This window comes from Doryrhamphus excisus, linkage group LG6, assembly GCF_037039965.1.
Source record: "Doryrhamphus excisus strain RoL-2023G ecotype Guam linkage group LG6, RoL_Dexc_Guam_v1.1, whole genome shotgun sequence".
Classification (NCBI taxonomy): Eukaryota; Metazoa; Chordata; class Actinopteri; order Syngnathiformes; family Syngnathidae; genus Doryrhamphus; species Doryrhamphus excisus.
Genome location: NC_136362.1, coordinates 20,476,799 through 20,504,758, shown reverse-complemented (window position 1 = coordinate 20,504,758; position 27,960 = coordinate 20,476,799). Strand labels below are relative to the sequence as shown.

At 42.1% G+C, this 27,960-nt stretch overlaps 4 protein-coding genes across 4 annotated transcripts; all 4 read left to right on the top strand.

Annotated features, from left to right (window-relative positions):
* The first annotated feature begins 448 nt into the window (after window positions 1-448).
* Window positions 449-6,028, top strand: rbp1.1 (retinol binding protein 1, cellular, tandem duplicate 1). The gene is made up of 4 exons (XM_058068208.2): window positions 449-607; window positions 722-900; window positions 2,395-2,496; window positions 5,552-6,028. Exons 1-4 carry the CDS (start codon window positions 535-537, stop codon window positions 5,600-5,602), a joined length of 405 nt encoding a protein of 134 aa, XP_057924191.1. The 5' UTR covers window positions 449-534; the 3' UTR covers window positions 5,603-6,028.
* An 889-nt stretch (window positions 6,029-6,917) lies between these two features.
* On the top strand, window positions 6,918-9,172 carry rbp2b (retinol binding protein 2b, cellular). Its single transcript, XM_058068207.2, has 4 exons — window positions 6,918-7,074; window positions 7,147-7,325; window positions 8,537-8,638; window positions 8,730-9,172. The coding sequence occupies exons 1-4, from the start codon at window positions 7,002-7,004 to the stop codon at window positions 8,781-8,783; spliced, it is 408 nt and encodes a 135-aa protein (XP_057924190.1). The 5' UTR covers window positions 6,918-7,001; the 3' UTR covers window positions 8,784-9,172.
* Window positions 9,173-9,853: 681 nt separating this feature from the next.
* copb2 (COPI coat complex subunit beta 2) lies at window positions 9,854-15,917 on the top strand. The gene is made up of 22 exons (XM_058066948.2): window positions 9,854-10,023; window positions 10,396-10,533; window positions 10,623-10,709; window positions 10,842-10,968; window positions 11,041-11,189; window positions 11,416-11,562; window positions 11,681-11,780; window positions 11,866-12,008; window positions 12,107-12,306; window positions 12,390-12,500; window positions 12,597-12,685; window positions 12,765-12,871; window positions 13,053-13,196; window positions 13,563-13,693; window positions 13,769-13,976; window positions 14,092-14,202; window positions 14,281-14,495; window positions 14,581-14,719; window positions 14,864-15,001; window positions 15,102-15,170; window positions 15,264-15,392; window positions 15,488-15,917. The coding sequence occupies exons 1-22, from the start codon at window positions 10,021-10,023 to the stop codon at window positions 15,581-15,583; spliced, it is 2,781 nt and encodes a 926-aa protein (XP_057922931.2). The 5' UTR covers window positions 9,854-10,020; the 3' UTR covers window positions 15,584-15,917.
* Window positions 15,918-16,445: 528 nt separating this feature from the next.
* Window positions 16,446-27,725, top strand: LOC131126310 (segment polarity protein dishevelled homolog DVL-3-like). The gene is made up of 15 exons (XM_058068687.2): window positions 16,446-17,030; window positions 18,313-18,382; window positions 20,451-20,572; window positions 20,978-21,087; window positions 21,221-21,356; window positions 21,611-21,701; window positions 21,806-21,875; window positions 22,000-22,139; window positions 23,103-23,179; window positions 23,283-23,350; window positions 23,418-23,567; window positions 24,548-24,679; window positions 24,759-24,926; window positions 25,750-25,953; window positions 26,604-27,725. The coding sequence occupies exons 1-15, from the start codon at window positions 16,870-16,872 to the stop codon at window positions 26,960-26,962; spliced, it is 2,058 nt and encodes a 685-aa protein (XP_057924670.2). The 5' UTR covers window positions 16,446-16,869; the 3' UTR covers window positions 26,963-27,725.
* The last annotated feature ends 235 nt before the right edge of the window (window positions 27,726-27,960 follow it).

Genomic DNA, 27,960 nt, shown 5'->3' with positions numbered 1-27,960 from the left:
TTGGCTACGTCTATCCCACAATGTGAGATATCCAAGTGGAATAAGTCATTTAATGAGACTAAAGACTTGGCAGGTCTATTGTGCTGTTTGTGCTAGGGTAACTCATCATTCAGGCGGTGTTGTATTCACCTGCGTTACTGAAAGGAAGTCGCTACAAGCATAAGAGAGCTCACATGGAATTACATATGTAGCGCTAAAAGAAGTTCTTTTCTCCTAATCCCCCATAGGCATAGTAAGCATATTTCCAGATAAAGCACACATAGATGCATTGTATATTATGTGTGCCTGTGTTTCCCAGCGTATCCTAGTGAGGATTGGGGGTGTTACGTGATGGTGAAAAGTAACATGAGCAGAGAAGTGGGAGGTGCCAACTGTGTTTTTCCATTAAAAAAATTGAACCCAGCAGGTAATCGGATTAGATTTGAGTTGGGTTCAAATGGGAGATTGTGAGAGCAGGATTTGCACTCGAGCACAAGTGGCCTTCCATAGCCGACCTCCTCGACCACTAAGGGAACCCACGGAGAAGACGCCAAAATGCCTGTGGATCTGAACGGATACTGGAAAATGATCTCCAATGACAACTTTGAGGAGTACCTCAAGGCTCTAGGTCAGTCTGCTGTTTGACTTATTGCTTGAATTGCATGAGTATATCCATATATCTAGAGTTTAGCACAGTAAGGATGCAAACAAATAATAATGCATAATAATGTTCTTTCTGCAGATGTTAATGTTGCCATTAGGAAAATTGCCACTTTGCTGAAGCCTGACAAGGACATCGCCCATGAAGGGGATCACATCATCATCAAAACCCTCAGTACCTTCAAAAACTACAACATGGATTTTTATGTGGGCAAAGAGTTTGAGGAGGATTTGTCTGGCGTGGATGATAGGAAATGCATGGTAAGTATATTTATGTTGTATAGCAATTTCACTATTTAACCCCGTCTTTTGCATTTCGGGTACCAAGTAGCAGACTGTGTTTGTAAACCACTGGTTTGTAAATAAGGTGGTCGACAACAAATTTTCATTAAGGTACATGGAAAAACAGCCGTCCTTCACCACGTTATGGTTTATCAAAATATATTAATAATTTTTGGGCTGTTTTGTGCTTGACTATGTCCGATTATTAGTCAAAAATATGTATATATAATCAAAGTTTACATATTATTGGGCAAAATTGAGCATTTTCAAGCATAAAAATGTCTGAATGACTAGTTGATATGTAGTATCCTACACTGGTCAAACTGCAAAAATATTCATTTATAGATAAGGAATCCTACTTCGCCCCCACACAGCTAGGAGACCAGAGTTCGATTCCACCCTCGGGCATCTCTGTGTGGAGTTTGCATGTTCTCCCCGTGTATGCGTGGGTTTTCTCCGCGGACTCCCAAAAACATTTAAGATTAATTGGCACCCCGCCTCTCGCCCAAAGACAGCTGGGATAGGCTCCAGCACCCCCTGCGACCCTTGTGAGGATACGCGTTAGAAAATGAATGAATGAATGAATCCTACTTCACTGATATTCACTTATCACAGTCAGGTCTGGAACAAATTGACTGTGATAAACAAGGGATTATTGCCTTGCTTAAATTAAGTACCAGAAAATACCAAAATACCAAAAATATGTTTTTATTATTGTTATTATATCATCATTTTTGTATTCCTAACGTTTTGGAAAGTCATTTTTTATTTAGATTATTCAGATTATTTTGTTTATTTTAAATTATATTTTTAGGTATTTAGTACTGAAATAAAGAAATGAGTCTAACATAGCATGAAAAAAGTCCAATAAAAATATTTTTGACCTTGATTTCAGATCAAGGTCCCCCCACAAATTTACGAGATTTAAATAGAACTGATATTATTTTAATTAGCGTGCTTAGAGTAGTTTTTATCATCCTTTTTTTGAAATCTGACTACACTTAGAATTGCTATTTTACTTTTGTAAGAGTGTATTGTATATATAATATAAAAGAGTAAAAATGTATTTACATACAATGTAAGATTGTACTAATGGTGCATAAAAATCAGTCTTTCAAGCTGCAAATGTTAATGTGCAACAGATATAATCAGGTATGAAGAATGATTCTTCTTATTAGAAATAAGCCAATTTTATGTAATCAGACTGGAACGCCAAATACTGAAAGGGATCAAAGATTATCTGCTATTCCTTGAGAGAGAAATACATTTTTTGTGTGTTTGCTGATTATAGATAAGATGTAATCTGTTCAAAGCCTCAGAGTAAATGAAGGTCACATACAACATTTATTAGCTGATTTTATCGTAACTTTGGAAGGCCGTGCATCTTACATATGTTTACATTTGTGAAGCATCCATTTCGATATGCGGTATTGTACTGAAATGTGTGTCGTCCTGGCCTGTAAATAAATTCAGACCACCATCACCTGGGAGGGAGACAAGCTGGTGTGTGTGCAGAAAGGAGAGATTGAAGGAAGAGGCTGGACCCACTGGGTGGAAGGAGATGAGCTTCATCTGGTAAGAACACATCACCCCCTGCTATGAATATTAATCACACATTTGGACACTTTAATCCAAATCCTAAATGCCTCTCAGCACATATATTTTCTCATGCAACTCTGATTAACTTTAGATGTCTGATGTGCACACCAGAGTCCGAATCAAATGGAAGAATAATTGAAAATGTGAGATAAAAACTCATTATTTTTGTCTTTTGTCTTTTGTCATCAAGAACTATATTAACATTTGCTACACACTCACAATTGCTTTCATTATGTAGCAATAATTTGCAATACAAACACATCAATAACTTCTCTTGGATTCATCACATACCCCACTGTGGTCTGTAATGAAAGCATTAACAAGTGAAAAGAATTTCTAATGGGATGGCCAATACCACTAGCTTGCCATTATTAGATTTCCTTCCGTGTGATCACACTTATCAATGCTTAAACAAAATCTAATCAGCCTCATTATTTTGTTCAAGTGATGCCCAGCTGAGGTTTTCAGGTAGAGTATAATAATAGCGCTTCATTTTAGAGCAACTGTGACCTCTGGTGGTAGAGACTGCTATTGCAAGACAGCGCAAAAAGCCATCCATCCATATTCTATGTCAGGGGTCTCAAACTCAATTTATCTGGGGGCCACTGGAACTAGGGTCTGGGCAAGGCTGGGCCGCATCAGGTTTTCCAAAAAAAAAAACGCATTTATTATAAACGGAAAATATACAAACTTTTTCAGTGCTTTGGTTCCGATTTTCTACAATAAAAGCTCTGATAAAACATTCCACTGTTCTCAAATATCTTAATTTTTATTTTTCTGCACAAAATAAGATGAAAAATAGATAAATCAAGAATAAAGAAAATCAATCAATCAGTAATAAATAAATATAATAATAATAATAAAACGTCAAATAATAAAAACTTAAACCACATATAGTTGGTGGGTAGACAAATTATTTTTTCAGATTAAAATGAACAAAGCATTATTAGAGCCCTGTAGACATGACAAAACACGACTATAGTCACATTTATACTCTTTTTATTTACAACATATTGCGCAACTGCAGGGTCTTGAGACACATGCTAACTCGCAAACTAGAGAGCTAGCGACCTAAACGGTAGCCTTCAAGTTATTTCCTTTAAACTTAAATAGCCAAAAACTTACCACTTCCACACGGATAGGGAGGATAACTATTAACAGTTATTTAACCTTTAACATGAACATTAATCAAACATAATTTTTTCTGGGTACATGATACCATACAGCATCCATATCAAACTTGCGCGGGCCGCACTAACATTAAACTTTCATATCAATGGCGGGGGCCTCAAACAAATGTGGCCCGCAGGCCGCGTGTTTGAGACCCCTGTTCTATGTGGTTTACCATCACAAGGCAGAGGACGAATTTGATTGTAATTGTGAATGTAGTATTCTACGTTGGCCACTAGGTGTCGGTGTTCATTGAGACAAGGGGCCAGCGCTGATTGAAAACTCAATAATAATAACATAAAAGTCCTTACAATAACATTGGCTACTGTTTGGGCCATAACCCACGCCAGAGCTCAAACTTCGGAAGACACTTCCTGTCTTCTACACATCTGTCCACCCACCACTAAGGTCTGCAAGGGAACACATTTACTGTCACTCACGCTTATTAACTCCTATTATGTGTCCAATATATTTTTTTCAACCTTTTTTGAGCCACGGCACGTTTTTTACATTGGAAAAAATCTTGTGGCACACCACTAACCAAAAATGTTCCAAAATGTCACCACGACCTCACACGTGCATCAATAAGTCTATGGGAGGAACAAGGTAGGTGTTGCCACACGGACCAATATTACATTGCTCTGCCAGTCTTTACACCACAGACACTCCACAGTAGCCACGTTTTTACATCACCACTTTTTCTCTTTCCCAATGACCTTTCGGGAAACAATGGTATCCATAGAAAGGAATATTCCAATCTCTTGTCTACATGCACCGTGAAAATCAACCAGAATAGTCAATAGGGCATGCCCAGTAAAACGTAAACATCAACATCACGTGATACCGGCTTCCCCAAGTTTTTCTTTCACTTGTTGGAATAACTCCGTATTGCCAGTTTTTCGTTTGTCCAGTCTTGAAATTTAGTTTGAATCAAAAACAAACTTTGCTTAGTCCAGTGCCGATTGCTGGCCTCCATTTTTAAAAGTGAAGAACGTCTGGATCTGCGTGTTACGTCATATCTGAGCATGCGCTGAAAGAACGCACCCGGGATCAATTTAAACAGGAAAAGATCAAATTCAATCTTGCTAATATTTTATAATTAAACTCAGGACATGTTTTATATAGATATATATTTTCTTTTTTAATAAAACTGCACTTGTGAATGGCGTATAGAAGGGTTTAGATTCTGTTCCACAGATGGCGGTAATGCATACGAAAGCTGCTTGCCAACCGCCAATAAACAACAGAAGAAGAAAAACACCAGGAAGAAGAAGGCACCCTGACAACTTTCCGTTTGAGCGGGTACAAGATACCTCAATCGGATTGGTTAAAGGAATATTCCACCCCTGCTCAATTCTTTCCGTTTGAGCAAATAAACCAAAGTGAATTGGAATATTTGAGTCCATGTATACTATTGACATAATGGCTATTGACATCATATTTGCAAATGATGATTAATAAATGTTAATTATAAAAAGTGATATTGGATAATTCCTCACGGCACACCTGACGGTTTCTCAAGGTACACTAGTGTGCCGCGGCACAGTGGTTGAAAATCACTGCTATATTGGGTAATACTAGTGTAAAGCCATTGAAGCCACCGTTACAATACATTAATGAGACAACGCAGGAAGTACGATGTCCAGAAAAACACAAATGTAACACAAATGTAAAGGCAACTACATGCCATAACTATGAAAATATCCCATTTATTACTGTACTGAAATTCACTTAACGCAGTCAACTCTGGAGCCAATTAACTGAGCTAAACGAATGACGACTGCATTCAACTTTCTTGAGGTGAACAAAACTTTCTGATCAATACATCTCACGTTGTGCATTGTGCTCTGTCTATTTGCAGGAGCTGAGAGCTGCGGGGGTGGTCTCAAAGCAGGTCTTCAAGAAGACCTAAAGTGCCTCCTAAAGCCAACAAGATGGTACCACCCTGCAACTGACACAGCATCCAACGTCCCTGGTGGTCCATTCAGGCTTCCATTACGTAATTTGGTCACGATATATGATGCATCATCCCAGAAATACTGTCTACTGACTCAGGATGGGTGCTGATTGGATCATCACATCTACATGCGCTAAGCATGCATATCACATGGGTGGGCCGCATTGTTGGTTCCGGATGCATTGACGTGAGCCAAACAGGTTGATCTTAATAAATTGAGACAAATAATTTATTCAATGAAGCTTTGAGTGTAGTCGAGGGACAGGATATCAGTCCTCCCCCCACCCCCAAAATGTGTGTAAATATATTATATCCCTCCCGGTTCTTTTGGGACTGTGTCACTGATAAACTGAATCAATCAATAAAAGAAAACCAAAACTACTCTTTCAAGTGTTCAAGTGCCTTTCTTTGTAGTGTATCTTCATTTCGATGTGTTTTGTGTTTCAAATAGGTGGTCAACAACCTTCTTTCAAGTCAGATGATTATAATTGATACAGATTTGAGGATTATGGAGCATTGTTAAAGCCTTTATCCCCACTGCAGTCTAATGACATCCAATGACATCCAATGCAATCATCTGTGATTAGCTGGTGACCAGTCCAGGGTGTAACCTGCCTCTTGCCCAAAGGCAGCTGGGATAGGCTCCAGCATATCAGTTTATTTTGTTACATTTTGGTATTGATTTCTAAAGGCTGCTATTTTGACTGACACAAAACATTTAATGCTAATAACAATAATGATAATGATAATAATAAAAATAATACAATGATAATAATAACAGGAGAGAACAAGACAGTGGCATGAACATGATTATATCTTGCAAAAAGGGGTAGGCATTTATAAGCTTTTGTTTCAGCCTACTTCTTTTGGGCTTGGGATCAGATAGTTGAATACAACTGTAAATAATGGAAAGTTATATTTTGATTCATGTAAGAAATACACTGTAATGATTCATATATTTGCCCAAATAAAGGAAAAAAAATAAATAAGGGAATGGTCACCAGGGTCTTTTTTGAGAGTTACTACAAGTTCAGCCGAACTAAATCAACCTTTGAGTTCAAATCTAAGTCGGTCAGACATTGGAGTTACAAAACAGCACTTTTGCAACTGTACGCTGCACTAGTGTATGCGCAATGTTTGTGTGTGTCCTCGGGAACCTTCCCCCCAGTGAGCTTCCCCCTTCCAAAAGAACTGTCCCTGCCAATCCCATGCAAGCTATAAAGTGGCTTATCAATAGCTGTCTGCCCTCAAACCCCCGCCCCCCTTCTTTGTATAAAAGCACCCTGCACCTTTCACCTCCTCTCATTGCCTCAAGTCCCGTACTGTACTCACTACAGCGTAACCATCAGCCGCCATGCCTGTGGACTTCAGCGGGAATTGGATACTGGAAAGCAATGACAAATTTGACGATTACATGAAAGCACTCGGTAGGATGACATTTGAACATGAATTCAATCTCTTTCCTAATGTGTGTTAATGTTTGTTTATTCTTATGATAGATATTGACTTTGCAACGAGGAAAATAGCCGCCTATCTGTCCCAAACCAAAGTGGTGGTCCAAGAGGGTGACATGTTTGACTTCAAAACACTGAGCACCTTCAGGAACTATGAGCTGGCCTTCACCGTGGGGGTGGAGTTTGATGAGTACACCAAGGGACTCGACAACAGAACTGTCAAGGTGGGTGGACCTCCAACTTCTCCATGTACATATATCCAAAATTATTATTATTGATGGGCGGCACGGCGGTCTAGTGGTTAGCACGCAGACCTCACAGCTAGGAGACCAGGGTTCAATTCCACCCTCGGCCATCTCTGTGTGGAGTTTGCATGTTCTCCCCGTGCATGCGTGGGTTTTCTCCGGGTACTCCGGTTTCCTCCCACATTCCAAAAACATGCTAGGTTAATTGGCCACTCCAAATTGTCCATAGGTATGAATGTGAGTGTGAATGGTTGTTTGTCTATATGTGCCCTGTGATTGGCTAGACACCAGTCCAGGGTAAACCCCGCCTCTTGCCTGAAGACAGCTGTGATAGGCTCCAGCAACCCCCGCGACCCTCGTTAAGAAAAAGCGGTAGAAAATGAATGAATTATTATTGATCCAGTCTTCTGTTTGTCTACTTACTATACCACTTATGGGAAAGCTGGAGCCTATACCAGCTGACTTTGGGTGACAGGCGACATACAAGTCATTCCTTGTTTATTGTGTTTGAATTTCCGCAAAGTATGATTCAATTTTAATAGACCACTGTATTTTCATGGTTATCTTTTGACTTCCTGAATACGTTTTTAACCATTATTAGAGCTCTGAAATAACAACCCTATAGTCACCTTTACACTCGGAGTACTTTCTTTACACCAAATTGCGCAGACTACGGAATATAAGAGACAGCCGCTGCTCATAGCATATAACAAGCTACAGAGCTAACGAGTTAGCCTCCAATTTATTTGTGGGGAAGAGGGAGATACCATGTCACACAGTATTATGTCACACATGTCATTTCCTAGCTACCTAAATTGATGCATTTGGATGTTTCGAGGGTTCAGATCTCCATTTGGGCATCTCTCTGTGGAGTCAGCATGTCCTCCACGTGTGAGTATGGGTCTTTCTACCACAATCCATTTGTTGGAATGTACTGGTTTACACCGCCTTTCGCCCCAAGACAGCTGGGATAGGCTCCATCTTAATTATGACTCCAATGAAGAAAGGTGGTATAGAAAATGGCTGAAAGGACAGTTGTCTTTCTGTTTATACAAGAGTAAAGACTCTCACAAAAAGAAATAAGAAAATCCCATTCATTGGCAAGTGATACATGAAGAAAATGTGAATTCATATTTTATATGAGCTTTTTTGTTTACTGTATAAAAAATATATCTAATGGTGACTTTTAGAGTCTGGTGTCCTGGGAGGGGGACAAGCTTGTTTGCACCCAGAAAGGAGAGAAAGCAAATCGAGGCTGGAAGCATTGGATCCAAGGGGACAAAATGTACCTGGTGGGTCAGCAGCACTGCTGTGGAAAATTTGGGTATTATTGATGATCAATAATTTATTGTCATTGTTCTAACGCATCCCCTCTCATCACAGGAGCTGACATGTGAAGATGCAGTTTGTCTACAGGTGTTCAAGAGAAAAGAATAATATATTCCTCTATATATTTGCTTTTCTTTCCATCCCCCAACAAGTTACACTGTATAGTTGGCTCGCAGTAAACTTGACACACAGCTCTTAACCCCAGTGGGCACCTTTGCTTTTTAAGGAGTACAATTTGTATTTAGCATTAAAGACACAATGTAAAAAAAATAAACTGTTGCAATGGTATTATTATTATTATTATTACTGGTCGGTAATTCATTTTTAGAATTATAAAGTACATTCATAATAGGCTCCACCTCATGTGTGACCTCAAGACTGTACAATACAGTTCTTCAATTTTAATCCTATATGAAGACATGGAAAATGGATGGCTGTATCCATTACACGATTAAGAGGTCATTTGGTAATTTGGTTCAATAAATATCTTTAAGAAGTGATGTGGCTGATTAACTTCCCAACACGCAGTATTTTCCCATACATCCACTTTCTATACGCTTATCCTCATTATAGGGTCGTCTCCAGTGAGATCCTCCTTGATTGATCATTGCTGACAAGGTCAGAGATTTATTTGTTTGATAGGTGGGCGGAGTGTTACAGTTATAGATACTAATGTGATCAGTTTGATATTTTTCAGTTATATTATTTGTTTATTTGAACAAATATGAGTTTATATTTGTGTGTGTCTACAGTAATTGTATGAATTCGGTTGAAACCAGTTTTTTCGTACTTTATCTAATGGTCATTGAATGCACCACAGTTTTCAACGCATACACACATTTCTTCTACGCTTTCACAGATAGACGTGTACTTGCACATTTCTCTTACGCTTCCACAGATAGACGTGTACTTGCACATTTCCTCTATCTCCTCGTCCTTATATATGCTGGAGCTGTGTGTGAATTCATAAAGGTGAGCTTTGATGACGTTATGATGTGTGTGTTCAAATGCCAGTGTTCGCTGGCTGCCCTCACCAGATGGAATCAACCAGTTTTGAAAGTGATATATTGAAATAAAAGAAAAAAAATCTTCAAAACTTTACGAACGCCCAACCCCACCCACTCCATATGTAATCCAGCACATATATAAACAAGTGACTTGACTTTATCGTCCACGTCACATTACCGTCTGTACGCCCAAACTCTCGCGAGATTTGTATCCCAGGAAGTTCCACGTCAGTATCCATCCAGTGTTGGCCGTTCACTGAAATTGCAACATTTGGATGCCATTTGCTACTGCTCGCAAATCAATTATCTGAGCTTGTGTCGACGAAACAGTGACAAAAATGGTAAGCAAGCTAAAAGGAAATGTTATCGTGTTTTATTCACTCTAGCTAGAGTGGATTATTTGTGTAGGATTCTTAAACATGTTAAATAACTCATAGCTAAGCTTAGCGATGCTAGCTAGCTAGTGTGTAGAAGTGCTTATCGATACGAATGATTGCAAACTTGGCTGTTTTAAAGATTATTTTGTTGAAAGAATTAATGTAATGTATATTACCCCTTAAATAATAGCAGTCTGTGCGGTGTGTGACACTATTACCATGTTAAATTGTTATATCGCCTTGTTATCAGCGTCATTTATTTTACGCCATAGTTAAATGCTTTTTTGAATGTAACGGCTCCGTCCAGAAACCACACATGATTCCACTGTGTTTCAGCCGCTGAGGCTTGACATTAAGCGAAGGCTGACAGCTCGGTCTGACCGAGTGAAGAGTGTGGACCTTCATCCAACGGAACCATGGATGCTTGCGAGTCTATACAATGGAAGCGTGTGTGTATGGAACCATGAGACGCAGGTGAAACATGCATGAGAACATTTCGGCGAAGTTGCTGACTGACATTTAGAGAATGAAACAAATGAAATCCTTTTTTTGTTTATGTCAAGACTCTGGTGAAGACTTTTGAGGTGTGCGATCTACCTGTCAGAGCATCCAAATTTGTGGCCAGGAAGAACTGGGTCATCACAGGAGCAGTGAGTATCATGCATTTTAACCATGTGTGCTTTGTTCTTAACCACAACATTTCAATAATTTTGTGCATGTATACAATTATATTCGCTGTGGTCAACGTCACACTAAACTCCCCCCACCCCTCTTCTGGACAGGATGACATGCAGATCCGAGTGTTCAACTACAATACCTTGGAGCGTGTTCACATGTTCGAGGCCCACTCTGACTACATCCGCTGCATCGCTGTCCACCCCACCCAGCCCTACATCCTCACCAGCAGCGGTATGCCAGTACCATTCAAAAACACACTGTTATATATTTCCATCCGCATACACATATATTGTTTGTGTTCAGATGATATGTTGATCAAGCTCTGGGACTGGGAGAAGAAGTGGTCCTGCAGCCAGGTGTTTGAGGGCCACACCCACTATGTCATGCAGATTGTCATCAACCCTAAAGACAATAATCAATTTGCCAGTGCCTCCCTAGACAGGACCATCAAGGTAGGATGGACTTCTTCCGACTCACCAACCACGACATTTGGTCCACAATGTTCCTCTAAAAATCTGCCTTTGAAAATGTAAATCTACTTTTTGTTTGCTTTTTGGGCTATTTATTTATCTTATTGGCCCTCATTAATGCAAGTGCGCCTTATGATGTATTTGGTGAGAGCATGTCGTTAATCTAACATCACACTAAGAACTTAGCCATGCTTTTGTATTCTTTCAGGTTTGGCAGCTGGGCTCTTCCTCTCCCAATTTCACTTTGGAAGGCCATGACAAAGGAGTCAATTGTATTGACTACTACAGTGGAGGGGACAAGCCCTACTTGATATCAGGTGCTGATGACCGCCAAGTCAAAATCTGGGACTACCAGGTAAAACTCATTGTTGTGCCACTATTGCCTCAACAATACTTTTTATTTGGGGCAAGATTCACTGCTAATTTTAGATAGTTGATAAAACATGTCATCGTCTGTACTTGTTTTGTTTTAGAATAAAACCTGTGTTCAGACTTTGGAGGGTCATGCACAGAATGTTTCCTGTGTGAGCTTCCACCCAGAGCTGCCAATCATAATCACTGGGTCAGAAGATGGTGAGCTAGATTATCCTTTGTGTTCCTTTTCATCTGCTCTCTCATATGGCCTCGCTGATCTTGGCTGTGTATTTTACTGATTCAGGTACGGTACGTATTTGGCACTCGAGCACTTACCGCCTGGAGAGCACCCTGAACTATGGCATGGAGCGAGTGTGGTGCGTGTGTGGCCTCAGGGGATCCAACAATGTAGCACTGGGCTATGATGAAGGCAGCATCATTATCAAAGTGAGTACAAGACACTATTTTTAATAATTAAAAGTTGTGCGGTTCTCTCCCACAAGTGCTTTGGCAGTCGGTTTACACAAATTTACCTTGTGTTAAAGGTGGGTCGTGAAGAGCCGGCCATGTCAATGGACACCAATGGGAAAATAATTTGGGCCAAGCACAGTGAAATCCAGCAGGCCAACTTGAAGGCAATGGGAGATGCTGAGATCAAGGACGGAGAGAGGCTTCCATTGGCTGTGAAAGATATGGGCAGCTGTGAAATATACCCCCAAACCATCCAGCACAACCCGAACGGGAGGTATGTTTGTAGCGCTAAAAGTGGCACTAACCATTAAAGATCTCTATGAGCAACTGTGACTCATTGTGAGCTGTCATGTGTAGGTTTGTTGTGGTGTGTGGCGATGGAGAGTACATCATCTACACTGCCATGGCTCTGAGGAACAAGAGCTTTGGCTCTGCACAGGAATTTGTTTGGGCACATGATTCATCAGAGTAAGTTTTAAGTCCAACTGGGATGCTTTACTGTTCCATACGTTTTACTGTTAAATGTCTTCTGTAATGGATAATGAGCCAATTCTGCCTGAACAGATATGCCATTCGAGAAAGCAACAGTGTGGTCAAACTCTTTAAAAATTTCAAAGAAAAGAAATCCTTTAAGCCTGACTTTGGAGCTGAAGGTAAGTCGCTGTATTAAAAATGATTCTTAAAGTATGATGTGATGGGGGAAAAAAAATTGTATTATCTTGAAACCTGCAGGGATCTATGGAGGTTTCTTGCTTGGTGTGAGGTCAGTGAATGGTCTGGCATTTTATGATTGGGAGAACACTGAACTGATCCGCCGCATTGAGATCCAACCCAAGCATGTAAGACTCGTCGTACTTGATCTTTTTCTGATATTCACTTGTTTGTTTCATGGCTATTTACTTGGTGGTCTTTCATTTGTTCTTGCAATATTGTATGTTAAATAATGTCTGCTTTACCAATGATCAAACCCACCTATGTACATTCCTTTTTATTTATCTTTTTATCTTTCCATGCCTGCAGATCTTCTGGTCAGACTCTGGTGAGTTGGTGTGCATCGCGACAGAAGAGTCTTTCTTCATCCTTCGTTACCTGGCAGAAAAAGTAGCTGCCTCACAAGAGAACAACGAGGGAGTGACTGAGGACGGCATTGAAGATGCATTTGAGGTTAGTGTCTGGGTTTGCCTGAACCAAAATCGTTGGTTTAAAAGTCGAATTATCTTCAAATTCAAGCTGTATCATGGCTTTGTTCACACACAATTCATACATTGTAAGTACAGTTTAGTTTAGTACAGTTTTTATTTTCTTACATTGTGATGTAAGTTGAGTTTTTGTGTAAGTTGGATATTATACCTAAATCATACCCACTCAATTTCTGGGCACAACAAACACATGAATGACAAATGCAATATAGTAATAAAAAGATTACATACAGTAATTAAATGAAAGGGTTATTTAATAAAGTGTGTGTAAGCACGGAAGGCTGTATCCTCAGGACTACCTCTCAATATTGGATTTTTTTTCTCTGTTCAGGTCCAGGGAGAGATTCAGGAGATTGTGAAGACTGGACTCTGGGTGGGTGACTGCTTCATCTACACCAGCTCTGTGAACAGACTCAACTACTTTGTGGGTGGAGAGATTGTTACCATTGCTCACCTGGACAGGTCAGATATTTTTCACGGTTTACAATTTATTTCAATTCATCATCTTGAGCTGCCTTTAATTTTGACTCTGTGCAGAACCATGTATTTACTGGGTTACATACCCAAAGATGACCGTCTCTACCTGGGAGACAAGGAGCTCAACATTGTCAGCTACTCCCTGCTGGTCTCAGTTTTGGAGTACCAGACTGCTGTCATGAGGAGGGACTTTAGCATGGCTGACAAGGTTCTTCCTACAATTCCTAAAGAACAACGAACCAGAGTGGCCCATTTCCTGGAGAAACAGGTCAGCACTTGGTGGATAAGTAGCCTGTTGTTATTACTGACTGTTGATTCTTAGTTATTAGTTACTATGCCGAGCCATGCTTACTTATTTAGGCTGTTTTTTCCCGGCTCCACAGGGTTTCAAGCAGCAGGCATTAGCAGTGTCCACAGACCCTGAGCACAGATTTGAGTTGGCCTTGCAGTTGGGAGAGTTGAAGATTGCTTACCAGCTGGCTGTCGAAGCAGAAGTAACTAAAGTCATTTATTTTAATTCTCGCCTCAATTTAAAAAAAATTCAAATAAATGTCTGTCTTTGGCTCTTGCAGTCAGAGCAGAAGTGGAAGCAGTTGGCAGAGCTTGCTGTTAGTAAGTGCCAGTTTGGCCTGGCCCAGGAGTGTCTGCATCATGCGCAGGACTACGGCGGCCTGTTGCTCCTAGCCACAGCCTCTGGTAACGCCACGATGGTGGGCAAGCTGGCTGAGGGTGCAGAAAGGGATGGGAAGAACAACGTGGCCTTCATGACCTACTTCCTGCAGGGGAAGTAAGTACAACATGTGACTGAAGGACTAGAAGCTGAGTTGTGCTCACCTAATCGCTTCAACTGTTCTGCCATGAATTTCACACAGACTGGATCAATGCTTGGAGCTTTTAGTAAGAACGAACCGTCTACCTGAAGCTGCTTTCCTGGCTCGCACTTACCTGCCCAGCCAGGTATCCCGTGTTGTCAAACTGTGGAGGGAAAACCTGGCCAAGGTCAACCAGAAGGTGAGCTTTACATGGGATTTGCTATTCCATTGAAACCGTATTGCTGCAACAAAGTACGAGACTTTAGCTAACCTTCTATGACATTGGCTTATTTCTTTTGGGGGTGCTTTTCTAGCAGCCTAACACAAACTCTTTACATCTTAGGCTGCTGAATCCTTAGCAGACCCCACGGAGTATGAAAACCTGTTCCCTGGTCTGAAAGAAGCCTTTGCAGCTGAGCAGTACCTCAGAGAAACCTGCTTAGGTGCCACCAGGCCAGCCAAAGAATATCCCTTGGTCACAGTGAGTTGCTACAATACAGAACAGGACTAAATGTCGAAGTCCCCCGGTTTTAAACTTGCCTGTGTGAATTAACCTACCCCATTTGCTTTTTTTTCCGCAGCCGAATGAAGACAGAAATATTTTAGAGGAGGTTCAAGGATACGAGCTCAAAGGGACTTCTCCTGTTGCGGTTTGTAGACATTGTCAATCCTGTTGACACGTTTTCAGTATCTTGCATCGTTGATACACTAATTGTGTAATACACTGTCAATTCTCATTTTAGGAGCCTGTAGAGTCTCCCTTGGCGTCAGTAGTTGCAGAGGAGGCCTTGGTTGTGCCTTCACAGCCTGAACCTGCCTCCCCACAGGCTCCAAAGGAAATCTTTTCAGTCTCACAGTTGGAAAAAGAAAAGGTGGAATTTATTAGCCTTTTTTAAAAATAAGCTTTTGCTTTTCTTGTGTAGAATTTTAAAAAAAGAACAAATGTTGTCATTATCTTGATTCTTAGACTCTGGATGAGCTGGAGGTAGACCTGGACAACATGGAGCTAGATGACATCGACACCTCAGATGTTAATCTCGATGATGACTTTCTTGACGACTAGAGACCTTCCACTCATTTCTCTGTCTCCCACCATGGAATTTATTTAATAACAGAGAGAGACCAAACACCCTCCTCCCTTTTTTGTACGTAAAGATATTATTGTCCACCTACTTACTACACACGGATGAAGATGAATATGATACCAGTAATGTTTTATCCTTAGAGAAATGTCAGACATCAAGTATATAATTCAGACTCTCCATTTTGTATACAATTTCCTTGTTGGAAACCTTTCCACTTTATTGCATTGAGGGACATGCTATGTTTATTTTTGCCTTGTCTGTAATGAAGAATCACTGTTCATTCAGTCCAATAAACTGCGGTTGCTGTACATATTTAAGTTTGAATTCATTCTGTAGTCAAGGGTGTGTTTGCTGGAGGAAGTTCCTCATCTATTTGACGCTTATACAAAATATTTGCACACGAGATGCCTTCATGAGGATAAGAAATGTTATGTTGCAGGTTATACAACAGCAGGCCTTGAAGGCCACATGAAAAAAATTATCCTCTTAATGATTTTTACATTTTTAACTGAATTTTTAAACTCATGTCCATTTTAAAGTAAGTGGTAATAACTGTGGTAATTAAGTACATTTTATTTTTTAATCGTTTTCAATAATAAAGCAAAGTACATGTAATTGTATCAACATTTAAGAGCAATGCACTTAAAGTGATTGAAATGTCCACATATTAAGGCCAAGCAAGTTCAAATTAATCTTGAAGGAACAGAAAATATTTTCCAACTCAATTTAGGTTGTCTGTTAAACATATTTTTTTAACAAGCTATCATTACTTAAATGTATGGAAGCCCGTTGTGTGTACTCGCTGCCATTCTTCGAGTGAAATGATAACTGCAGGTCTCCTCCTCACCTGTAGGTGGCGTTGTTTGGAGACAGCCTTGAGTGATTTAATGTTTCGTGTGCAACCAAACAGCCGAGCTTGGTGGCTAGCGAGAGAAAACCATCGAGTTTTTTTGTATCCTCGCCTTTCGTTCTGCAGGTCAGTCTTCCAATCCCTTTGGAAGATAAAACAGTCTCTGAAACTAAAGCAAATCTGCTTGCGGAAAGTGTGCTGTGGAATACGGACATTTTTACAGGAGGAGGTTGAGCTGGCTAGCTGGCGTCGAAAAGGCAACCACGGCTACGCAGCGAGTCAGACGGCCAGGGAGAGCCGGGAGGACCACGGCACAACCGCCGCGAGCGCCACGGGGAGTCGGGGCCCGAGAGGGAGCCTGCCAGGCCCTCGGCTTGATGCGCCCTGCCTGCTGCGCCTCAACCGCACTCCGAGATGGGGGAGACCAAAATTATCTACCACCTCGACGACCAGGAGACACCATATCTGGTGAAACTGTCCGTGCCAGCGGACAAAGTCACTTTGGCAGACTTCAAAAATGTCCTGAAGAAACCAAATTACAAATTCTTCTTCAAATCCATGGACGATGACTTCGGGTAACCGTCGGCCTGATTTTTAACGTGATTGCAGTGTGTCGTTGTTGTGTTTTTACGTTTCATGCCCCTCTGTAGAGGAGGAAAAAGCCAACAGCGCAGCCAGCTGGCTTGTCATCACTTCACCTGGCTGTCGACCACTTGCTAGCTACATTAGCGTTCCTTTGTTAGCCGCTAGCGGGCTAGCAGCTCTGTTGAGCGTCTCATGCCATTTGTTTACATTGCTTGTGCAACTAGCCTACACTGCTCGTAGGCTAGTTTACCCGTACCAAATTTGCCATCTTGGCAGCGTCGTGAGCACTAGTGAAAGTTCTAAATAACAATTAGTCTTTTTTTTAAATCTCAGTTGACAACGCTGAAAATAACCACTTGGGACCGATACGTCTTCTGTCAGCAGCTGGTAGATGTATAGCAAGCTAGCAGGCTAACGTCAGAGGGGCAGTTTTCTGCTAGTTTGTCAAGCAGGCCCCTGCTGTTGTTGTCTATTAGTCCTAGGAATGCAGAGTTGGACTCAGGAATGCACCGTTCATCACTCTGGCAGATTTATGAGCATGTGTCTTTGTGTTTGAAACATGGCTGAAAAAAGGGTTTACGTGTAATGTTCCTGCAGACAGTTCCTCCCAAAGAGTCAAGTTGTTCTATTTGAGACACTTGAGCCAGGTCTCTCCCTTGGTTGGCTTTTGGGTCAAACTCAAATAAGGGTGGGGCAGCAACTTGTGCATATTAGCAAGTGGGACCGACATGTTTTGAAAGGACTGTTATTCATGTTGGAGAAGGTAAAGGGCTACTCTGTAAATACACCTGCCAGCCAAACAGTATCACAGAATAAGAATAGAGACCTGTCAGGCTGAGAGTCCTCAAAGCATCACTGATTATTCTATCAGTCCTGCCAGATTCAGCTGTCTGAGGCAGAACGTCATTTCATACCAGATTTGCCCCCATTTCTCTGTGCAAGAGCACATTTTATCTCTTAATCCAATGCAGATGTTGTCACAGTCATGTAACCAAAAGACAGGAATTATATTGTTGATCTGGTTTGACAATACAATACACTGCACCAGCGTTCTCAACTCTCCAACTTTAAAGTCATTGTATATAACAGTTGCTGGGATTGTGTAACAATAGTGTAGTGAGTGCACTATTAAATCAGGTTGTCCCATTTGTCAGTGTCTTTCGTGGTTGCCTGTCTCCATTGGTTCTAAATGCAGCCTCAGGTTTTATTACCCTGAGAGTGCTTTTGTCTTGGTAAAGGTTTACTGAAATCCTGTTTTTGTTCACTTTACAGGGTGGTAAAAGAGGAAATATCTGATGACAACGCTAAGCTGCCCTGCTTTAATGGACGTGTGGTGTCATGGGTAAGTTCACATACATTTGAGTCCTTTTTTTTGGTTGTCAGCTATGAGTGCATCATGGTAGAATCTACTGACTGTACGTAAATCTTGGACATTAACTGGCTTCTTCACCATGGAAAAGTCACAAGCTCGACAAGATTGAAACTCTCAGTAGCGCACAGGCCTCTTCGCTATGGCCAAACAATAAAACCAGATGGCGGTAGATTCTGCCCTCCTAGTGTAATAGTATACATAGTAAGTTAAGAGTAGTCAAGTATACGCAAGTTAACTTGATGAAGAAAGGTGAACACCAACAGTGAGCGTCTGTGTCATATTTATCCCATTGTTCAAACTTTTGAACTCTGCATCTACCCACTTTGTGTTGCTAGGAGTAATTTCCCCTGTCATTGCTCTAAGTGGGTGCATTTTTTTTTTGTTATTCCAACCTCTCATGTCGCCACATGGCTTATTATGCTGATAACAAGAGCAAGATTGTTTTGCATAAAAATGTGATTTTATAAATAAAAAAAAAAACAAGTTAGCTTTTATACCGTGAATGTGATAGCCACTTGTATCTTGTCCATGGGACAAAAACAAGGTACCTCGCTGCCGCCAGAGAGGCACTGAGAGCCAGGCAAAATGTGTAAACAAGATGTCTGAAGGTGGAATGTTATTGAAACTTGAGCAATCACCCGCTGTGGCATAGTTAAGCTTAGCGGTTGTCAATTGACTACACATCTCATGTACTATTTTTCATTCTATGCACGGACTGCTTTGTTCGTGTGATGCATAAGACATCCACATCTGACTCACCGGAGTTTGTATGAGAACACGGCTAAATGAATCCCATTTGTCGGCTCATGAGCACAACCATATCCCGTCTCTAGAGCCTGGTGCATCTCCGTGATAATATCATTATCGCATAATGAACCCAGGCTGCTGCTGCACCCCACGCAGTGTTTTCTTGCAATTTTGTCCTATAATGCTTCTCCATGAAATCAACACACACAACACCATCACTTGGAAGTCCCAGAGCCACCGTTCTCCTGTCTCCATGATATAAAAGGCATCTGTTTAACAGCACACAGCCTCACTTCCCCCTTTTTTGACTTTGAAATTGGATTACCAGCAAGTGAAATCACAGGATAGGGCAAAATAACCACTACGTGCCGTCAGAGATTCAAGTTGAGAATGTTTTCTTGCACCAAATACAATTAGTTCATGCTGGGCAGCAGGTTAGGATTCCAAGTTTTAGTGTGTCATGAAAATAGCTTTTTGTTTTATTCTTTTGCAGATGAATAGGTTTATCTCATGTTTAAAAATTCCACTAACCACTGAATGTTATTTCTGTTCCTGTGTGTTGGCTTGTTTGCCTCCTCTGTGATATTGTTGTTTGAATGAGTTGATTGATGGTTCCCTGGGGTCTCGGGGGCTTGGCCAGCTATCACCACAGCACAGGAGCAGGCCAACACCCTGTGGCCTCATGTGTTATGCTAGAAACTGAAAATTATTTTTCATTGCTTATATTTGTGCACATCAAGCCACGTCGTCTAACCAGACTCTGCACAATGGATGCAGTGTACCACAATAAATAGCATTGAACATAATTTATCTTAACTATTGTATCACTCACAAATGCAAAACATTTGGATGAAAATTGTGGTAAACATACTAAGCAAACATTTAACTCAATTGTGGTGTTTCAACATAAATGTGATTCACAATGTGTTGAAAACATGAATGAAAAAGGCTGCTTGTAGACGTCAACATCAGTAATCTCTGAGTTATGAGACAGCCTGCAAGGAAATGACCCATAAACACATGATCATGTGTTAATGTGTGTGTGTAAATCAAACAAATAGCCATTCTTCTTCTATTCTTCTACTTTGAAAATGCTTGACTGCAAATAAAGCCCACTAATGTGAAAAGAAGATGGGATTCACACACACAAATGGCTTCTAATAATGTTATTTCATTTTTAATCCTTGACAAGCAAACATTTAATTTACTGATGCAGCCGTACTGATATTTACAGAATTTTAGTTTCTTTGAGTCTTTTGCCCTCTGACGGACTCTCTCCTCCTGATCACAGCTGGTTTCTGGAGACGGCGCCCACACAGATGCTGGTTCCGCAGGCTCAGTGGCAGACTTGGAGGCAGCGCCCCCTTTGGAGAGGACAGGGGGCATCGGAGACTCACGACCACCTTCTTACCAGTCAGTACATGAACAGAATATTGTGTGCGCGGGGTTTCATTGTAGTCCGAGACGCATTTTGAATGACGTGTGCCTGCAGAAGCAAGATACTTTTAGTTGTTTGTGTGCATCTCATGAATAAGGCCTTCAGTCCTTCCCGATAAACACAATAACAATTGAAAGAGAAGAATGAAGACATTACGCCTTGTGACTGTCTGGAGGAAAAAAATGTGTATTTTTACTCACAGTGAGTGTTTTAGAATTGCCTTTCCTCTGGCATAGTCGTAGATTGGAGTGGTTTTATTGAATGGTTCTTACCTTTCATTCACCTCATATAGTCATAGTTTTCTTCCTTGTTGCTAGCATGATGCAATACTAGCAGTGGCTAATATAGTCTTACCTTTTGTGCACTGTCACCATCTATAGTGGGAAAGCAGCAAGCGGCCGGGACAGTTTGGACAATGACACTGAGACGGGCTCCGTAGTGTCGCAACGCAGAGAGAGGGAGAAGCCCAGGCGAAAACACAGCGACCATGGTCAGGAAGTCTTTTGACAGTGGATAAATATGTGCCGTATGGATGTGTAAATATGCTGTTAGCTGTTCTTTTTTGGGTGGAAAGTACATATTAGCCGCTTGACACGAGTATTGATGCTTTGTTTCCGCCACAGGCGGAAGGCAGAATGGTTACTCATCACGGGCAGCGGGACGTGGCGTCACAGAGTACGACAGCTGCTCTTCTTTCATGAGCAGCGAGCTGGAGTCCACTTCCTGCTTTGATTCAGAAGACGATGACGCTACCAGCAGGTCAGATGCCCCACATAGCTTTTCACACTGTTGAGTTGTACGTTTCCCACTGACCATAGCTGCTAGTTTGAGGGAAACATTTAGAGTTGCAGTGAAAGAAAGAGTTGGCACATTCCATTTGTAAAGTTTGCGCTACACACAAAGTCTACATCATTAAACAGTAGAGTGTATTTTATTGGATAGGTATAAGTATCTACTCATTAGTTCCTGTGAAACAGTGATTTCACACAGAGTTCCGTTTCTCATTCATGCAGGTTTAGTAGCTCCACAGAACAAAGCTCCTCTCGTTTAATGAGACGACATCGGCGCCGTCGGCGGAAACCCAAAGCCTCCAATCTGGACAGGGTAAGATCACCTCTCATGCATGCTTTTACAACCAGACAGCTACATAGTATCCATTTTAGATCATTTTTAATTGAGCTCATATCCTTTACTACTGTTTTGTTCAGTCGTCATCATTCAGCAGCATCACAGATTCCACCATGTCTCTCAACATAATCACGGTTACTCTCAACATGGGTAAGTCTGCACTGAAGACACAATGGATGCATATCGCCACTTGTATGCGATACATTTGTAATTGCATACCTTATCTTTCTAAATTTCTAAAAAAATCTAAAAAAAAAATCTTTCGGACCCTCAGAGAAGTACAACTTTTTGGGCATCAGTATTGTGGGCCAAAGTAACGAGAGAGGCGATGGAGGAATCTACATTGGCTCCATCATGAAGGGGGGAGCAGTGGCTGCGGATGGACGTATTGAGCCTGGGGACATGCTATTGCAGGTGTGTGTGATTGTTTGCTGTAAAATGCACACAGGGAATGTCAAAGTGCGTGCCAGCGCATACCTTGTACTTCAGGAATGTGCATAAGGGCCGATGCATGTCGGTTTTGTGAAGTGAAGGCGTGAAAGCGGTCATAGTTTCTAACAGCCATCATGGTTCCTCCAAAGGATGATTTAAGATACTTGACTTTTTTCCCCTTTGTTTTCCAACTCCTGCCACTAATGATTTCACATTCTGTGGGCTTTTTTAGCTTTTTTAGCTTTCCAGTTTCATTTTTGCTTAAACTTGCTTTTTGTACATTTGTTTACCAGCAAGAGCTTAATTGACTATATGCCAAACAAATATGGAGGCGGGGATGAGAGATGTTAATCTTAGTCATACATTTGCATCACAAAAATGCCTCAGTGAAAAAAATCAGACCTCACAATCGCTCGCCGTTACTTTTGTCTCCAGTCAGTGCACGCTGTGATGTCACAGGGGGCTGGAGTCTACATCTCAATACAAAGGGCCAAAAATGAGCATAATAGGTCCGCTTTAAGGGTCTGTAGCCATCAAGGCCAGTCACCTACATGGTCGATGAAGGCCAGACATTTGGTGCGTTTCACCATAATGTTGACTTTTTTTTCTAAAGGGCTTTGTAGTTGAAATAGGTGTATCCCAATAATATGCATTGTTAGCAAGCTCATATTGACTTCTTTTCTGTCGTTAGAATGCACAGAAAAGGGAAAGAAATGTGTTCATGTTTAACATAAGGATTGTGGACGATGAGGGAAAAAAAGTGCAGTTTTTCTTTAATTGGTGAACAAACCAAAAACACCTGTAAAGGTTTCCCGAGCCTCTAAGTGGTCTCTCTGCCTGGGTCAACAGGCTACACAGTCATCAGGAAGACTGCAGACTTGACAGATGTCTGCAAAAGATGACTGTCGTGTTGAACCTTGTTGTCTTTTCGTGGGTTCCCTGCAGGTGAACGATATCAACTTTGAGAACATGAGCAACGATGATGCAGTTCGAGTGCTGAGGGACATTGTGCACAAGCCTGGGTAACATCCACATGCTCATCAAAAGACATGAACACTAGTTAGGACGAATTATCACATGTGTTTTAGCACAATATGTGTAAATGTTGTGTTTGTGTGTTACCAGTCCCATAACTCTGACTGTGGCCAAATGCTGGGATCCAAATCCACGGAGCTGCTTTGCTCTGCCGAGAAGTGAGTACTAATTTTGGTTTTCATCTGTCTGGTTTGTCATCTGACTAACCATACTTTAATTCTAAAGGTGAGCCAATTCGACCAATTGATCCTGCTGCCTGGGTGTCTCATACCGCAGCAATGACTGGGGTGTATCCCCCTTACGGCATGAGCCCCTCCATGAGCACCGTCACGTCCACCAGCTCCTCCATCAGCAGCTCCATTCCAGAAACTGAACGTAAGTCCTATTGTCATCTGCATGTGAAGTGTCACCAGTCTCCCTTGCCTTTCTCGTTCCATCTTTTTTTAATTGCTCAACCTCTGCATCTTTATTCTTGAACATGTGAGTGCACCCTCCACACACCGACCTACCAAACTTCAGCAACACCAATATCCCACTTCTGACATGCTAGTAAATCTTGCAGCGCTCTGCCCTCTCGCTGCATTCCAGCGACTAGTCTGTGCTCCAGATTTGATTGTGTTCAGCCCACAGCTACCATCCATCTGCTCGGTAACACATGTCCAAAGTCAGCCACAAGTCACAACTTTCATCTTCCCTGTAATCTTTGACTGGACCTGTATTTTCCACCCTTTTGTCTCATGACATTTGCTTGACCTGATTTATTCATATTCTCCTTGGGGCTCTTGTTCTGCTTTAGTGCTGAAAATATACTTTGGATATGTCCACAGCCTGCAACCATGCCATTTTTAACACCTGAAGGGGAAAAGGTGAAAGACGTCATGCCAACACTTTTATTGTTACTGAAAATTGCATCAGTCTAAACACACACACAAGCAGAAAGCTCTCCTGAGATGGATATAGTCTTATGGTATAAAGGCTATTTTCAGTAAATCTTTCAACCTTAACCCTAGAAGCAGTTTAGTAGCCACTGGAGGGGAATCCCTAAATACCAAAAATCGAATCTTTCACAAAACAAGAGACCTTGAATGGGTAGGTGTGTCTGTATTGGTGTTGGAGGGAGGACATTCCATTCTAGAGGTTACTAAACGGCTTGGAGGTGTTGTCAAGATTGAAGTCCAAGTTCAACAAAGCTAGTATAATCCATTCTGATTCCCTGTTGAATCCAGGCCACAGGAAAGCAAACATTATTTATGATGATTTCTAAAGCAGACCGGCGTGTTTACATTCATTCATCCACTGAAAAGAAGAAACAAAGACTTAAACACTCAATCTCTGTGTCCTCTGCATCCTCCCAGGATTTGATGACTTCCACCTCTCCATTCACACCGACATGGCAACTGTTGCTAAGGCCATGGCATGTCCAGAGTCAGGCCTGGAAGTGCGAGACAGGATGTGGCTGAAGATCACCATTGCAAATGCCTTTATTGGTACAACTGGAAAAGCAGGCCTTGGTGTTCAGTGTTCATTTTTAAACTTGTAAATGCTTATGTCCTTTTGTTTTGTTAGGTTCTGATGTGGTGGACTGGCTCTTTCATCACGTGGAAGGCTTTACAGACCGCAGAGAAGCCCGTAAATACGCCAGCAACTTACTGAAGGCCGGCTACATCCGACACACTGTCAACAAGATCACCTTCTCTGAGCAGTGCTACTACGTGTTTGGAGACCTGTGTGGCAGTAAGTGGACTCCTCAGGAAAACACGCCCAGTGTCGCACCTAAGGGATCAACCGATATGGTTTTCTTGGGACCAATGTCGATATCGATTTTTTTTCCATCACCCTTAGCCGATGGCCGATTTTGCTTGGGCCGATATTTGTGGCCGATACTGCTCCTCCGCAGCATGACGCGTATCTCTCCACACAAACACATCACACTGACACAATTTAGTACGATATATAAACATTTCTCTCATCATTAAAGTTGGTGTTGTGCACGATAAAGACCTCTCATAAGCAGACATGGCTGCTCCAATTCCTTCTGTGCGTGCGTGTGTGTGTGTGCGCGTGCTCGGAGAGAGCACACACACATAACACAACCCGCATTTAAAGTTGCATAGTTGTTCATTCTTGTTCTGCTCAACTAGTGAGAGTGCTTTTATTGGTCTGTTGCGTTGGTATGTGATGTTTTTGGGCTTTCTTGTTGTCCCACCATGACTTAAACTGTTATGCCTAACGATCACCCAGTGAAATGTGATGGGCTTAGTAAAGTGTTAAAAGCAAGCTAACTCTATTACTTGTGAAAACGTGCCCTTGATGTGATTCAACAGTGGGGGCGGGGTATCGCGACTACGTGTGTTGCAGGGTCCTCTGCCCCCGGGGCAACACAAAGCTGCCCTGGCGGATGCCTGACTGTAAATCATGCGGTTGAAAAATACATCGGCGAACCCACGCGCGTATCGGCCGATACCGATACAAGGGAAAAAAAGCTCAAATATCGGCCTAATGTATTGGTCGATTCTTAGTCGCAACCCAAAACTGTTCATGTTCATTTCTCCCTCAGATATGACCCACCTGTCTCTCCATGACCATGACGGTTCAAGTGGGGGCGCCTCAGATCAGGATACCCTCCCTCCTCTGCCTCACCCCGGGGCAGCTCCGTGGCCTCTGCCTCTGCCCTACCAGTTCCCCATCCCGCACCCGTATGACCTGTCGCAGCCCTTCCATGGTGGGCCGGCTGCCGGCAGTGCAGGAAGCCAGCACAGCGGTGGGTGAAGTACACTCATTTTATTATATCTTCTCAAGGGATGATACTCTAGAACTGTCCCTTTTTTAAAATGTAATAATGGACCCTGCATCCTTGGGTTTGTAGAAGTTTGGACACCAATGGTGTTGGTGTCTCTGAATGCAGGAATGGTCCAGTGAAGCATGTTTACAGTTACTATCTTCAAAGTCATAAAAGAACACGGCCTTCCTCTGTTAGAGCACACAAATATTAACTCCCGCCAACATCTCTGCAGCACCCCCTCCCGTCTGCCAACCTGTATTTTATGTATTTATTCACCATGCAGAAGTGGAAAGTCAGACATTGTGGTTGCAGCTGTTTGCTTAAGTAACAGCCAGTATGTACAGAGCCCGCTCGCACATCCTGCCTCACTGTTATCCCATAAGGCATAAAGTATAGCATAAGGGTTAGACTGTGCTGTTGTTTTTGTGTTAGGCATTAAAGATCCACCAGGATCTTGTGTGAAAATGGGAGGTCTTTGTGTTGCCGTATTGTGAAAGCATGTCATCTCTGAAAAGTAGGTCAGTTCAGTGTGGCTTCCTTTACTGGCACCCTGCTTGGAGCAAGCAGCCCATGTTAGTCAATGATTTATGTGTGGCTAATAACCGCTGTCTGCTCTACTCGCTCCACAGAAAGCAGCGGTTCCAACTGCAGCAAGAACGAAGGGCGGAAATCTGGCGGCAGCGGGAGCGAACCAGAGATCAGGAGCCACCGAGCTCCCAGCGAGCGCTCCGCGGCTCCCCCTAGCGAGCGAAGCGTGCGCAGCTCCTTGAGCCACCGCAGTGCCAACTCGCATTCGTTAGCCTACGGGCAAGGCCTCATCTACGGGCCCCCCGGCTTGCCCCCGCAGCCGCCGCATCTGTCAACGGCGGCACCCGGGGCCCCGCCGGGCAGGGAACTGGCCTCGGTCCCCCCTGAGCTCACTGCATCACGCCAGTCCCTGCGAATGGCCGTGGGCAACGCTGGAGAGTTCTTTGTAGATGTCATGTGACTCGGGTCAGAGGGCGATCAGATGAAAGAGTAGCAGATTGGGTGTGAAGATTGCATCAGCTGTATTTCAAGGCCGAGATTCCTAAAGCATGGATGCAATCAGTCCTGTGTGTGCTGTGTGAGAAAAAAAACATGTTCCTCCTCTTTTGTGCTTCTCTTCTTCATTAGTTGTGGCCATACTTTCTTCAGTGAAGAAAAAAAAAAACATCCCACCCCCCACCCAAGATGGAACCAAAGCGCCTGTCAGTTTCCGCCCGTCAGTGGGGAAGAGTTAGTGCTCGGACAAAGACCGAGAGAGGGAGGGAGTTGGTGGAAACAGACAGATGGGGAGGATGACTCAGCGCTTTTCACATGGATGTTTTTCATTTGTTTTTCTCTTTGCTCTTCCCTCTTGCCTGCCTTCCTAGCCCCCTCCCCTCGTCCCGCCCCACACATGTCCAGGTCTTACCTCTAACATGAACAAAGCTGTATCGAACACTAATCTTGTTCAGACTTTAAATATTTGCTTGAGAAAAAAATGTCATTCAAGAGAATCACAGACCTTACTGTCGGAATGTTATTTTGTTTTTATCATGTATGTAGTTGATCTGTGCTAAACATGAGCCTCCGGCTTACACTACATAAGTACATTTTCTTCTGATAACGCCAGCATTTTTAGTTTGTCCTGTTGCAATGTATAGGATACAAATTCTTACCATGTCTTTCACACTACTCTTTTATCAAGGAAATGCCTTTTTATTTATAAATATAGTTTTATGACTTAACTTTATGAACCAGTGTTGCCTCTGTGTTTGTATGTGGATGTATTTTCGGCCATTTTGGGTACTTCATGGACCCACGACGAGTCTGGAACCAGCCACATTTGCTACAGGGGTGGGTGGACCTGATTTAAACGCTTACATTTTGGTCCTAAAAGGACGTTTTGTGACAGCTGCTGGTGGAGAAAAAAACAAAAATAGGAGCAACACGAAAAGCTGGTTATAGGTAATGTATTTGTCA